The sequence below is a fragment of the Acomys russatus genome, chromosome 25 (assembly GCF_903995435.1).
Source record: "Acomys russatus chromosome 25, mAcoRus1.1, whole genome shotgun sequence".
NCBI classification, from domain to species: domain Eukaryota; kingdom Metazoa; phylum Chordata; class Mammalia; order Rodentia; family Muridae; genus Acomys; species Acomys russatus.
In genome coordinates this window covers 51,718,281-51,733,914 of record NC_067161.1, presented here as the reverse complement: position 1 = coordinate 51,733,914, position 15,634 = coordinate 51,718,281, and the positions used below count along the sequence as shown (strand labels likewise).

At 45.2% G+C, this 15,634-nt stretch overlaps 1 protein-coding gene across 1 annotated transcript in view; it reads left to right on the top strand.

Annotated features, from left to right (window-relative positions):
* LOC127208043 (NACHT, LRR and PYD domains-containing protein 1a-like) overlaps positions 1-15,634 on the top strand; it is a 65,887-nt gene that overhangs the window by 9,779 nt on the left and 40,474 nt on the right. The window contains exon 3 of the mRNA XM_051167401.1: positions 9,726-11,371. Within this exon, the coding sequence (XP_051023358.1) occupies positions 9,726-11,371 (1,646 nt within the window). The remainder of the gene's footprint in view (positions 1-9,725; positions 11,372-15,634) is intronic.

Here is a 15,634-nt window from a genome sequence, read left to right as displayed (position 1 = left end):
TTTTTTCTGCAAGCACTTTAACTGATGAGCCATCTTGCTGCCCAGCTGCTTTTAAAGTGTGAAGGAGCTGAAGAGGATTTAGATGTGTGCACAATGACACATTCATTTCAGCTGGAAGTTCTTAGAGGAAGTGATCTGGAAAGAGCTGAGCCTCTCTTGCCACCATGGGCAAACATAGCCTGAGCCAGGCAGACCTTGGCCACAGACATGAGTGTCCAGATTGCTGCACTCAGGAGATATTAGAAGTCTTCCTACAGAAAGACTATACAATTGGATCTATAGATCCTGATTTCAGAGGTAAGTTGGCCCCTTCAACCAGGTCCTGAAGGAAAAAATCTGCAAACTAATGCTACACTCAGTGCTCTCACCAAATTTTCTCTAGCGCCTTGTCCATGGCAGGACAGGCATCTGCCTTGTACTTTAGACCACTGGCAGATGTTGAGGGATGAACTTGTATTCTGCTCCATGGGTCAACCTCCTGTCTATCTTGCCTTCACTTTCTTCCAGAGAAGAAGCTATGGTAAGATTTGTGTTCAGGTTCAAACTGGAGAGATGGTTCTTCAGATGCTCTCATAAGAGGGAAGAGAAGTGAGGTAGAATAGGTGAACTCCAGAAAAGTGCACAGTAGCAAACTGTGGAGCAGGTTACATCAAGAACAAGTGTCTTATTTTTGTTTTCCATTTCCAGGACAGAAAACAGAGACTGGGTAACTTTTGTTATTCTTGAGCTCATTAATTGACTGAATTACGGATTGATTGAATGATTGAATGATTGATTGATTGATTGAAGCCCAGGAGGGTTTAAAATTCACTTTTGGAAAATCTAGGCCTGGGCTCCTGCCTCTGTCTCCTGAGTGATGAATTATAGGACACAACCACTATTCTCATTGTTTTTTTTTTTTTAATATACACTTTTAAAATTATACCTCTGGAGGCTGGAAGTCCAAGACTGGAAACCATGACTACTCATCCTCCCCAAATTATAACAGTAAACAAGCACCTGCAGTAAAGAACTAGTATCCCTTTCTATATGAGCTTGCCCATTCCTAGAAGAACAGTATTGGTCAATCATCAAGGGGCCTGCGCCCATGACTCCAAACACTCAACTACACCTGTATCTATTACTGCTATGTAGGCAAATGAGTACCAACATGAGTTTCTGAGGGTACAGAAGACATCCAAATAATATTCACAAACAAAGCTTGTGGTTACAAAGATTTCTGAAAGACAGTATAAAAATATACACCGAATTTGCAGGCTGTGTACAGGGGAAGAAGTTTATGTCATAAAACACGAACTTTATGACATTCTTAGACCATTCTACCAGATCCACATTATTGGGAAATCAGAATGATGTCAGAACTGCAAAGGTGAGGTCCAATATGGTTTGTCAGAAGCAGACATATGCCCCACTGCCTGTAATCTACCCTACTACTTCACAATCTCCTACAGGGAGAGACCACAGCCCTCAAATTACAGACGGGAAAGGTGAGCTCAATGGAGCTACTGGAACAACCCATAAACTGAATGACAAGAAAGTTATATCTCTGATCGTGTCCTTTATTCTCAGCCTAAAAAGCACATCAGTCACTGGATAAGAAACTGACACAACTTGGGAAATCTATCTGGTGCTATTTCAGAAAAATGGGAATAGGGCTTCCTCAAGACCCAGCTATTCCACTCCTTGGAATATACCCAGAAGATGCTCCAGCACACAACAAGAACATTTGCTCAACCATGTTCATAGCAGCCTTATTCATAATAGCCAGATCATGGAAACAGCCTAAGTGTCCCTCAGTAGAAGAATGGATAAAGAAACTGTGGTACATATACACTATGGAATACTACTCAGCTATTAAAAACAAGGAATTCCCAAAATTTGTGGATAAATGGGTTGAGCTAGAAATGATCATAATGAGTGAGTTAACCCAGAAGCAGAAAGACTTAAATGGTATATACTCACTTATATCTGCATACTAGCCCAAGGAGCATGTGCCACGAAAGCCTTCACTTACCAGCAACTGGGACAGAGGGGAGGACATCCTATTGGGACTCTAAATGAGAGAAGCATAGGAGAATAGCAAAGTAGAAGGATCCAGAGGGTCCTAGAAACCTACAAGTAGAACATTATGATAGGCAGATTTGGGCCCAGGGGTCCCGCTCAAACTAAGGCACCAGCCAAGGACAATACAGGCAGTAAACTTTAAGCCCCTACCCAGATCAAGCACACGGTCAGAACCTTCTCCACAGTTGAGTGGAGAGTGGGATATGACTTTCTCCTGTACTCTTGTGCCTCATATTTGACCATGTCCCCTGGAGAGGGAACCTGGTAGCACTCAGAGGAAGGACAGCAGGTTGCCAAGAAGAGACTTGATACCCTATGAGCATATACAGTGGGAGGTAATCCCCCTCAGGAACAGTCATAGGGGAGGGGAATAATGGGAAAATGGGGTGGGGGAAGGAAGAATGGGAGGATACAAGGGATAAAAAAAATTAAATTAAATTAAATTTAAAAAAGAAATTGACACATCTGAAGCATGAATGAACTTCAAAAAACACTACTCTTATTTACAAGAAGAATACGGATAGAATATTATCACTAATATTATCTATAGTATTCTCTCAAGTATATTCTGCACTACACTACTTCAGCTGCAGTGTAAGAAGATGAGTCTTGCTGAGCTCATAGCACAAGGCCAGGCTGTGTCCACAGCTCCCATCAGGCAGACCCTGTCTCACCCTGAGAAGCTGCTCTTCATCCTGGATGGCATAGATGAGCCAGCATGGGTCTTGGAGGGTCAGAATCCTGAGCCCTGTCTGCACTGGAGCCACCTTCAGCCTGTGCACACACTGCTGGGCAGATTGCTGGGGAAATCCATCCTTCCTGAGGCTTCCTTCCTGCGCACAGCTCGAATATACATCTACAGTGCATTCCTTCATTTGGGCAAACAAGTTGGGTGGAAGACTGAGGCTTCCCTGAGTCAGGACGAAGAAAGATTTCTACAAATACTTTGCAGAGGAAAGAGATGCAATTGCAGATTTTTCTTTACTTGAATCAAGCCCAGTGCATTCAACCCTGTGTCTGGTGCCCTGAGATTCCTGGCTGGTGTGCACTTGCCTCTCACAACAGATGAAGCAGGGGGAAGTCCTCTCACTGACCACACAGACCACCACAGCCCTCTGCCTGAAGTACCTATCCCAGACAATCTCAGGCCAGAACTAGGGGACCCAGCTCAGAGCTCCCTGATCCCTGGCTGCTGAGGAGATCTGCTGAAGAAGGAGCCTGTTCAGTGAAACTTATCTCTGCATGAAAGGGTTACCAGAGGATGTCACTGACACTTTCCTGAAGCTCAGCATCTTTACAAAGCATCCCATGAAGGCTTCAGCTTGAATGTTAGCTCTAAACCTTGTATTTTCTGCACTACACCTTTCAGAATATACCAATGCCCATAGCTAGTATGTTGTACAGTTTAGGCAGATGCCTAAATTCATCCATATCTTAAAAGAGAAAACAAAAGAAGGAAGGAAGGAAGGAAGGCAAAAGGGAAGGAGTGAGGTAGGGAGGGAAGAAAGAGAGGGAGGTAGGGAGAGAGGTAGGAAGAAGACCAAAGGTGGAAAGAAAATGAAGAAAAAATTAAGAAATGACGTTAAAGAGAGATGAAGGGAAGGTGAGAGGGATGGAGGGAGGGAAGAGTGAAAGAAACAGACAGCTCTAATATGCACACTTCTCCCCAATCTTTGTATTTTATATTCAGAAGCAAATCCGAAAATACAAGATCAGGAACCCCAAGAGACTATTTACCGCAAATGGTCACTGACAAGAAAAAATTTGTTCCTGAGAACCACAAAACCACTAGTAGTCTCACAACTACTTTGCTTAAGAGACCCAGAGAACTGGGTCTGGGAAAGCAAGAATAAATGTGAACCAGAAGGAGGACACAAGATTGAGACCCAAGGCATATTTGAGCCAAGCTCAGGTACCAAGAAAAAGCCTCGAGTAGTATTTTAGAGGGAGCTGCACGTATTGGGGAGTCAATGCTGGCCAGACAGGTAAAGAGACCTGGCAGGAAGGCTGTCTCCACAGGGATCACTTCCATTATGTCTTCGACTTTAGCTGCAGAGAGCTGGCCCAGTGTGAGCAGCTTAGTCTGGCTGAGCTCACAGTACAAGGCCAGGCTATGCCCACAGCTCCCATCAGGCCGATCCTGTCTCACGCTGAGAAGCTGCTCTTCATCCTGGATGGCATGATGAGCCAGCATGGATCTTGGAGGATCAGAATCCTGAGCTCTGTCTGCACTGGAGCCAGCCACAGCCAGTGCACACACTGCTGGGCAGTTTGCTGGGGAAATCCATCCTTCCTGAGGCTTCCTTCCTGCTAACAGCTCAGACCTCAGCCCAACATAGGTTCATTCCTTCTTTGGGGCAGCCACGATGGGTGCAAGTCCTGGGCTTCTCTGAGTCAGGACGACAGAAAGATTTCTACGAATATTTTGCAGAGGAAAGAGATGCAATTGCAGCTTTTCCTTTCATTGAATCATCCCAGTGCTCTCAACCCTGTGTCTGGTGCCCTGGGTTTCCTGGCTGGTCTGCACTAGCATCTCACAGCAGATGGAGCAGGGGGAAGTCCTCTCACTGACCTCACAGACCACCATAGCCCTCTGCCTGAAGTACCTTTCCCAGACAATCTCCGGTCAGAAACTGGGGACCCAGCTCAGAGCTCTCTGCTCACTGGCTGCTGAGGGGATCTGCTGAAGAAGGAGCCTGTTCAGTGAAACTGATCTCTGCATGAAAGGGTTACCATAGGATGCCACTGACATTTTCCTGAAGCTTGGCAGCTTTACAAAGCATCCCATGAAGGCTTCAGCTTGAATGTTATCTCTAAACCTTGTATTTTCTGCACTACATTTTTCAGAATATACCAATGCCCATAGTTAGTATGTTGTACAGTTTAGGCAGATGCCTAAATTCATCCATACCTTGAAAGAGAAAACAAAAGAGGGAAGGAAGGAAGGAAGGAAGGAAGGAAGGAAGGAAGGAAGGAGGAAGGAAGGAAGGAAGGAGGGAGGGAGGAGAGGGAGGGAGGGAGAGATGTAGGAAGAAGACCAAAGGTGGAAAGAAAATGAAGAAAGAAGGAAGAAATGACGTTAAAGAGAGATGAAGGGAAGGAGAGGGGGGTGAAGGGAGGGAAGAGTGAAAGAAACAGACAGCTCTAATATGTACACTTCTGCCCAATCTTGGTCTTTTTTATTCAGGAGCCAAACCAAAAATACAAGACCAGCAACCCCAAGAGACTATTTACCACAAATGGTCATTGACAAGGAAAAATTTGTTCTTGAGAACCACAAAACCACTAGTCCCACAACTACTTTGTGCAAGAGACCCAGAGAACTGGGTCTGGGAAAGCGACAATCAATGTGAACCAGAAGGAGGACACAAGATTGAGACCCAAGGCTTATTTGAGCCAAGCTCAGGTACCAAGAAAAAGCCTCGAGTAGTCATTTTAGAGGGAGCTGCAGGTATTGGGGAGTCAATGCTGGCCAGGCAGGTGAAGAGACCTGGCAGGAAGGCTGTCTCCACAGGGATCACTTCCATTATGTCTTCTACTTTAGCTGCAGAGTGCTGGCCCAGTGTGAGCAGCTGAGTCTGGCTGAGCTCACAGCACAAGGCCAGGCTATGCCCACAGCTCCCATCAGGCCGATCCTGTCTCATGCTGTGAAGCTGCTCTTCATCCTGGATGGCATAGATGAGCCAGCATGGGTCTTGGAGGATCAGAATCCTGAGGCCTGTCTGCACTGGAGCCAGCCACAGCCAATGCACACACTGCTGGGCAGTTTGCTGGGGAAATCCATCCTTCCTGAGGCTTCCTTCCTGCTAACAGCTCAGACCTCAGCCCAACATAGGTTCATTCCTTCTTTGGGGCAACCATGATGGGTGCAAGTCCTGAGCTTCTCTGAGTCAGGACGAAAAAAGATTTCTACAAATATTTTGCAGAGGAAAGAGATGCAATTGCAGCTTTTTCTTTAGTTGAATCAATCCCAGTTCTCTCAACCCTGTGTCTGGTGCCCTGGGTGTCCTGGCTGGTGTGGACTAGCCTCTCACAGCAGATGGAGCAGGGGGAAGTCCTCTCACTGACCTCACAGACCACCACAGCCTTCTGCCTGAAGTACCTTTCCCAGACAATCTCAGGTCAGAACCATGGGACCCAGCTCAGACCTCTCTGCTCACTGGCTGCTGAGGAGATCTGGTGAAGAAGGAGCCTGTTCAGTGAAACTGATCTCTGCATGAAAGGGTTACCAGAGGATGCCACTGACATTTTCCTGAAGCTTGGCAGCTTTACAAAGCATCCCATGAAGGCTTCAGCTTGAATGTTAGCCCTAAACCTTATATTTTCTGCACTACACCATTCAGCATATAACAATGCCCATAGTTAGTATGTTGTACAGTTTAGGCAGATGCCTAAATTCATCCATATCTTGAAAGAGAAAACAAAAGAGGAAAGGAAGGAAGGAAGCATGGAAGGAGAAAGGAAGGAAGAAAGAAAGGAAAAAAGGAAGGAGGGAAGGAAGAGAGGGAGGGAGGGAGGGAGTAAGAAGACCAAAGGTGGAAAGAAAATGAAGAAAGAAGGAAGAAATGACGTTAAAGAGAGATGAAGGGAAGGAGAGGGGGGTGGAGGTAGGGAAGAGTGAAAGAAACAGACAGCTCTAATATGTACACTTCTGCCCAATCTTGGTCTTTTTTATTCAGGAGCCAATCCAAAAATACAAGACCAGCAACCCCAAGAGACTATTTACCACAAATGGTCATTGACAAGGAAAAATTTGTGCCTGAGAACCACAAAACCACTAGTCCCACAACTACTTTGTGCAAGAAACCCAGATAACTGGATCTGGGAAAGTGAAAATAAATGTGAACCAGAAGGAGGACACAAGATTGAGACCCAAGGCTTATTTGAGCCAAGCTCAGGTACCAAGAAAAAGCCTTGAGTAGTCATTTTAGAGGGAGCTGCAGGTATTGGGGAGTCAATGCTGTCCAGGCAGGTGAAGAGACCTGGCATAAGGCTGGCTCCACAGGGATCACTTCCATTATGTCTTCTACTTTAGCTGCAGAGAGCTGGCCCAGTGTGAGCAGCTGAGTCTGGCTGAGCTCACAGCACAAGGCCAGGCTATGCCCACAGCTCCCATCAGGCCAATTCTGTCTCATGCTGTGAAGCTGCTCTTCATCCTGGATGGCATAGATGAGCCAGCATGGGTCTTGGAGGATCAGAATCCTGAGGCCTGTCTGCACTGGAGCCAGCCACAGCCAATGCACACACTGCTGGGCAGTTTGCTGGAGGAAATCCATTCTTTCTGAGGCTTCCTTCCTGCTAACAGCTCAGACCTCAGCCCAACATAGGTTCATTCCTTCTTTAGGGCAGCCGCAATGGGTGCAAGTCCTGGGCTTCTCTGAGTCAGGACGAAAAAAGATTTCTACAAATATTTTGCAGAGGAAAGAGATGCAATTGCAGATTTTCCTTTCGTTGAATCATCCCAGTGCTCTCAACCCTGTGTCTGGTGCCCTGGGTGTCCTGGCTGGTGTGCACTAGCCTCTCACAGCAGATGGAGCAGAGGGAAGTCCTCTCACTGACCTCACAGACCACCACAGCCCTCTGCCTGAAGTACCTTTCCCAGACAATCTCAGGTCAGAACCAGGGGACCCAGCTCAGAGCTCTCTGCTCACTGGCTGCTGAGGGGATCTGCTGAAGAAGGAGCCTGTTCAGTGAAACTGATCTCTGCATGAAAGGGTTACCAGAGGATGCCACTGACATTTTCCTGAAGCTCGGCATCTTTACAAAGCATCCCATGAAGGCTTCAGCTTGAATGTTATCTCTAAACCTTGTATTTTCTGCACTACATCTTTCAGAATATACCAATGCGCATAGTTAGTATGTTGTACAGTTTAGGCAGATGCCTAAATTCATCCATATCTTGAAAGAGAAAACAAAAGAGGGAAGGAAGGAAGGATGGAAGGAAGAAGGAAGGAAGGAAGGAAGGAGGGAAGGAAGGAAGGAAAAAAGGAAGGAAGGAAAAAAGAAAGGACGAAAGGAAAAAAGTAAGGAGGGAGGGAGGGAGGGAGGAAGAAGACCAAAGGTGGAAAGAAAATGAAGAAAGAAGGAAAAAGTGACGTTAAAGAGAGATGAAGGGAAGGAGAGGGGGGTGGAGGTAGGGAAGAGTGAAAGAAACAGACAGCTCTAATATGTACACTTCCACCCAATCTTGGTCTTTTTTTATTCAGGATCCAATCCAAAAATACAAGACCAGCAACCCCAAAAGACTATTTACCACAAAAGGTCATTGACAAGGAAAAATTTGTTCCAGAGACTCACAAAACCACGAGTCCCACAACTACTTTGTGCAAGAAACCCAGATAACTGGATCTGGGAAAGTGAAAATAAATGTGAACCAGAAGGAGGACACAAGATTGAGACCCAAGGCTTATTTGAGCCAAGCTCAGGTACCGAGAAAAAGCCTCGAGTAGTCATTTTAGAGGGAGCTGCAGGTATTGGGGAGTCAGTGCTGGCCAGGCAGGTGAAAAGACCTGGCATAAGGCTGGCTCCACAGGGATCGCTTTCATTATGTCTTCTACTTTAGCTGCAGAGTGCTGGCCCAGTGTGAGCAGCTGAGTCTGGCTGAGCTCACAGCACAAGGCCAGGCTATGCCCACAGCTCCCATCAGGCCAATTCTGTCTCATGCTGTGAAGCTGCTCTTCATCCTGGATGGCATAGATGAGCCAGCATGGGTCTTGGAGGATCAGAATCCTGAGGCCTGTCTGCACTGGAGCCAGCCACAGCCAATGCACACACTGCTGGGCAGTTTGCTGGGGAAATCCATCCTTCCTGAGGCTTCCTTCCTGCTAACAGCTCAGACCTCAGCCCAACATAGGTTCATTCCTTCTTTGGGGCAACCATGATGGGTGCAAGTCCTGGGCTTCTCTGAGTCAGGACGAAAGAAAGATTTCTACAAATACTTTGCAGAGGAAAGAGATGCAATTGCAGCTTTTCATTTAGTTGAATCAACCCCAGTGCTCTCAACCTTCTGTCTGATGCCCTGGGTTCCTGACTGGTGTGCACTTGCCTCTCACAGCAGATGGAGCAGGGGGAAGTCCTCTCAACGACCTCACAAACCACCATAGCCCTCTGCCTGAAGTACCTTTCCCAGATAATCTCAGGGCAGAAACTAGGGACCCAGCTCAGAGCTCTCTGCTCACTGGCTCCTGAGGGGGTATACAGAAGAAGGAGTCTGTTCAGTGAAATCGATCTCTGCATGAAAGGGTTTACAGAGGATGTCATTGACACTTTCCTGAAGATTGGCACCCATGAAGGCTTCAGCTTGAATAATATCTCTAAAGCTTTTATTTTCTGCACTACACTTTTCAGAATATACCAATTCCCATAGGCAGTATGTTGTACATTTTAGACAGATACCTAAATCTATCCATATCTTGAAGGATCCAACAAAGCAAGGAAAGAAGGAATGGAGGAAGGAAGTAAGAGAGGGAGGTAAGGAGAGAGGAAGTAAGAAAGGGAAGGAAGAAAGAAAATGGTGAAAGAAACATGGAAGAAAGGAAGTTAAGGAGAGAAGGAGCGAAGGAAGGAGGGAAGGAAGAGTGAATGAACAGACAGCTCTAGTATATACACTTCTGCTCTATCTTTTCTTTTTTTATTCAGGAGTAAATCCAGAAATACATGAGAAGCAAGACCAAGAGACTTTTTACCCCACACAGTCATTGACAAGGGAAAATTTGTCCCAAAATATCACAGAACTACTACTCCGACAACAAGTTTACTCAAGAGGCTCAGAGAACTGGGTCTTGGAAAGTTGGCATCAATGTGAACCAGAAAAAGGACACATGATTGAGATCCAAGGCTTATTTGTGCCAAGCTCAGGTACCAAGAAGAAGCCTAGAGTAGTCATTTTAGAGGGAGCTGCAGGTATTGGGAAGTCAACACTGGCCAGGCAGGTTAGGAGAGCCTGGGAGGAAGGCCAGCTCTACAGGGATCGCTTCCAATATGTCTTCTACTTCAGCTGCAGAGAGCTGGCCCAGTGTAAGCAGCTGAGTCTGGCTGAGCTCATAGCACAAGGCCAGGCTGTGCCCACAGCTCCCATCAGGCCGATCCTGTCTCACCCTGAGAAGCTTCTCTTCATCCTGGATGGCATAGATGAGCCAGCATGGGTCTTGGAGGATCAGAATCCTGAGCTCTGTCTGCACTGGAGCCATCCTCAGCCTGTGCACACACTGCTGGGCAGTTTGCTAGGGAAATCCATCCTTCCTGAGGCTTCCTTCCTGCTCACAGCTCGAACCATAGCTCTACAGCTCATTCCTTCTTTGGGGCAGCCACGTTGGGTGCAAGTCCTGGGCTTCTCTGAGTCAGGACGAAAGAAATATTTCTACAAATATTTTGCAGAGGAAAGAGATGCAATCGCAGCTTTTCGTTTAGTTGAATCAAGTCCAGTGCTCTCAACCCTGTGTCTGGTGCCCTGGGTGTCCTGGCTGGTCTGCACTTGCCTCTCACAGCAGATGGAGCAGGGGGAAGTCCTCTCACTGACCTCACAGACCATCACAGCCCTCTGCCTGAAGTACCTTTCCCAGACAACCTCAGGTCAGAACCTGGGGACCCAGCTCAGGGCTCTCTGCTCACTGGCTGCTAAGGGGGTATACAGAAGAAGGAGTCTGTTCAGTGAAATCGATCTCTCCATGAATGGGTTACCAGAGGATTCCATTGACACTCTCCTGAAGATCGGCATCCTTCAGAAGCAACCTTGCTCTCTGAGCTACAGCTTTACCCACTTGTGTCTCCAGGAGTTCTTTGCAGCGATGTCCTATGTCTTGGGAAATAATGATAAGAGACATGGTGATATGGAATACTGCAGAATTGTGGAAACACTGGTAGAAGTGTATGGCAGAGATGCTCCATGTGAGACACTCACTATTCGTTTTATATTTGGTCTTTTAAATATACAGGGAATGAGAGAAATGGAAAAGTTATTTTCCTGCAGGCTCCTTGGGAATACAAATATGATCTTGCTATGGGACATCCTATGGAAAATCTTACCCCAACAACCAAATTATCTGGAATTGCTCCACTCTCTGTATGAGAATCAGGAAGAGGAACTACTGACAAGGGTGATACACAGTCTTCAAGAAGCAATAATGCATGGCCCAGATGATATGGTGCACACAGTGTTCCAGACAATCATGAAGCACCTGATAATACAGACAGATGTAGATCTCATGGTGGTCACTTTCTGCATTAAATTCTGCTATTATGTGAAGAGTCTTCACCTGAATAGTAGTGGATGTCAGGGACACAATCTGAGAGTCCCCGGGTTGGTTCTGTGAGTATCCAGACACAACTCTCTCTGCGGCTTCTCTGTCGATCCCAGGATCCCACATGTCCTGAAACAGCAGTGCTCTTAACTGGAATAGAGCAGCAGGACACATGTCATCAGTGACATCTAACTGCTTAATCTGACCATCTTTCTCTATTCTCCTCCGTGTGCCTGACCATGGAATGGTGCTATGAACTTCTGTCTTTCCCTATAGCTTCTATGTCCACCAGCTTCTCTGACTCAAATCATCTTGACCCTTCCCAGGGTTCCAATGGCCACAGTTACTGATCCTCTCTCTTAACATGCTTTCTCTATGAGAAACTGCCCTTTCTTGAAGGAACAACCCCCTATTTTCATGACAGTGATCTTGACCCTAAGATTTTCTACCATCAACTCAGAATGCATATGTATGAAAGCCCCTATGTTTTCACTGCCCACATGATTTCTGTGTGTGTCAACAATGGCAGTCTAGTCATGGTACTCACCTGAAAGGCTTTCTAACTTTCTGACAATCCCAGCAGCAAGGTAGACTTCCTCCAGAGTTTCCTACCACTGTGCAGTAGCAGTTACTCAGTGTCAGTATGTGCTCTCTTCCCTCTACATGATTCACTCCTAAATCTTCATTAAGTACTCATTTTATACAAGGCCCTACCAATCAACCACAAGAGTAGAAATACAACTGCTCTTCAATGACCACAGAAACTGGGAAGGAAGACCAACTATGAATAGCATAGGGAGTGACACTTTGCTATGATCAGGCACATACCAGGTATCAGTGAATGGAGTATTTATTTACTCAGAGTGATGGAGAGATTCTCAGAGCAAGTAATGTTTTCATTTGAGTCTTCTGTGCTTACATACTGAAGCTTTTTCTTTCTTTTTTTAATTTTATTTTATTAATTTATTCATATTACATCTCAATGGTTATCCCCTCCCTTGTATCCTCCCATTCCTCCCTCCTTCCCATTTCCCCTTACTCCCCTCCCCTATGACTGTGACTGAGGGAGACCTCCTCCCCCTGTATATGCTTACAGAGTGGCACTCGGAGGAAGGATAGCAGGCTACCAAGAAGAGAGCAGCATTTTCACCCAGTGAAAAAGTACTAGTTGTAGGTTAGTGGGAAGAAACAGCCAGTCATGAAGACCTTGGTTGTCGGCTGGCGTTGGGTGCAAAAAGGTGGCAATTGGGTAGTTAGGGAGAGGGGAGTCCCAAAACCAGTGAAAAGGGGGAGCAATCTCACCCTCAGAGATAGACGATAGGTGAGAAACTTAGGCTATTGATTGACAGTACTTATCTGGATTCCATTTGACCTGAGAGATGGATTTTGTAGCTTATATGAATCCTTTTAAGATCATAAAGGGAGATAAATTTATCATCATCACTCTTTGAAATCTGCAGTGAAATACACATTATTAGACATGAACACATTGTAGGAAAATGCAGTAGACATATAGCATAGTAGAGGATTGGAAAAAGAACTTTGTGTTAAAAGCAAAGCTCAGAAAAGGCAGAAGCCTTTTGGCATCTGTGGAGCAGTAACAAAGGGAAATTTGAAATCTTGCAACTAAAATAGGATTATATAGTGGAATGTTTACCATAATTAGATTAATAAATTAAAACTGCATTGATCACTCTCAATACTTTGAACAGTTAGTACAACAATAGCATAGCAACAGGATGAATAAAGCATTCTTTTATACATGTTGACCTTTATAACTTATATTTACCAACTTAAAACACATTCTTAAAACACCTTCTTGGAAGCTGTAAGACATAGGTGAAATTGTTGTAAGTAGTCACTGTCCTTTACTGACCTGTGAAGGGAAAGGGGAAGGGTCCAGAGTGGTGGCAGGAAGCTAGTGGTCATGTGGTTGCCCTTAACAAAGATGGCGGCTGGTCACCCAGTAGTCCTTAAAGAGAGACGCTAGCCACATGGTTGACCCTAACAAAGATAGCAGCTAGTCCCACAGCTGGCATGGAGAGCAAGCACCTTGGCAAATGTAATGGCAGTGGCCACGGGCTCCCTGCTGACCCTGTTCTCTCCAGTCCCATCCCGGCCTGCACAGCAGGAACAAACCAACTAGAGACGCACCAAGGGTGGGGTGGGGGAGCGGAGACAGCAGCAGAGAGTGCATGCAGCTGGCCGAGCAGGAAGACTTGAGGGGACAGGCTGTTATTGGCCTCCCTTGGAATCAAAATAGACCATCTGAGGCAATATGTGAGCATCCCGTGGACTTGGAAACCCAGGCCAATCAGAGGAAAGTTGTGCAAGGTAACCTCAGAGAAGTCCATGGCCAATGGAGAGCTTATCAAAAGGGTAGGGGAGTATTGAGATAGCTTAGGAAGTGATGATTGGGGGAGGCATTAAGAGAGCAGGCAGTGCCATTGGGGGGAGGTGTATCCATGTGGCAGAGTTCAAAGCAGCAGAAATTCACCTCAGCTTAGAATTGTAGTCTGACGGTAGCAAGGTAATGGGTTCAGACGGGAATGAATGGAGATATAGAGTGAAGTTTGGACCACAAATTATTGTGGGAAGTGTGTTAGATGGAACAAGTTTAGTAGAAAGGATTCCAGACTTAAGACAGTTTCTGGAAGAGCCTTAGCCATTTAGGCCACCAATTTTATTTTTATTTTTTATTTTTTATTTTTATTTTTATTTATTTTTTTATTAATTTATTCTTGTTACATCTCAATGTTTATCCCATCCCTTGTATCCTCCCATTCCTCCCCCCCCCCCATTTTCCCATTATTCCCCTCCCCTATGACTGTTCTTGAGGGGGATTACGTCCCCCTATATATTCTCATAGGGTATCAAGTCTCTTCTTGCCTACTTGCTGTCCTTCCTCTGAGTGCCACCAGGTCTCCCCCTCCAGGGGACATGGTCAAATGTGAGGCACCAGAGTACGTGAGAAAGTCGTATCACACTCTCCACGTTGGTGTTCTGTTCAGGAAGTTGTCTCAATTTTATATTTAATAATTAAAGCAGTAAGAAAAGGTAAGATTAGGTATAATAAGATATAAGGTAATAAGGTAGCAGATACTATGTTGTAAAGGAGTTTATTAAATGAACATGGTGGCAGGGGAGAGGGGAAGGGTTACGAGAGAGAGAGAGAGAAACAGTAAGAAGAAGAGAGAGAGTAGAGAGGTAAGAGAGAGAGAGAGAGGGCTACATGGAGATTTGTCCTTTTATATGGCCCTCGGCAGCCCACGTCCCCATGGCAGGTAAGCAATGACATCACAGGTAGGCAGACTGAAGCAGAATGTTAACAGAAAAGAATTACCTCATAGTCAAACAAGTCAATTAATCACAAAAACAGATGAACTCTAAAATACAACAGATTATATGTTTTTAAACAAACTAAACATTTCTTACCTATGTGTCCATTACATAAGTTCATAGTGAGCTCAGAGTGACAAAGGTTGACGAGGCCTAAAGGTTAACAGGGTCTAAAAGCTACAATTTTCAATTAGGACTGACATGGCTAGATATTTTCCAGCTATCTCTTAGTTCATAGCGAGTTCAGGACAACAATTATATCTGTCTTTCATTCTAAGAAACAAAGTAAATTTAAAATGGCAGCACATGATACAACAAATTGACAAGGTATAATGAATTATAAAAGAACAATTTGTATATTTAGACACTAAGGTAAGAATGTCTAATTTAGACATTTCTAGGCATTACCATTATGTCTTGGGTTCAAGGAAAGTTTAAACCAACTTGCCTATATTTATGGTGTATACCAGAATTTGTGGTGCCATCTGGAGTGAAGGCTTATCTAAGGCCACAAATCTGCTTCAAGGCTGTATCCTAGTGATATATCTGGAAGTCCACAAAGGTATTAGTTGCAGTCATAAACTCGCTAAAATTGTTTTAGATCTAAAACAATTTAACTTTTGAAACTATTTGGAATTTTAAACCCCTACCCAGATCTACCCATTGGACAGAACATTCTCCACAGTTGAGAGGAGAGTGGGGTATGACTTTCTCACGTACTCTGGTGCCTCATATTTGACCATGTGCCCTGGATGGGGAGACCTGGTGGCACTCAGAGGAAGGACAGCAGGTTACCGAGAAGAGACTTGATACCCTATGAGCATACACAGGGGGAGAAAATCCTCCTCAGAAACAGTCATAGGAGAGGGGAATAAGGGGGAAATGGGAGGAAGAATGGGAGGATACAAGGGATGGGATAACCATTGAGATGTAACAAGAATAAACTAATAAAAATTTTTAAAACTATTTGGATCAAATCAGGAATTTTATAA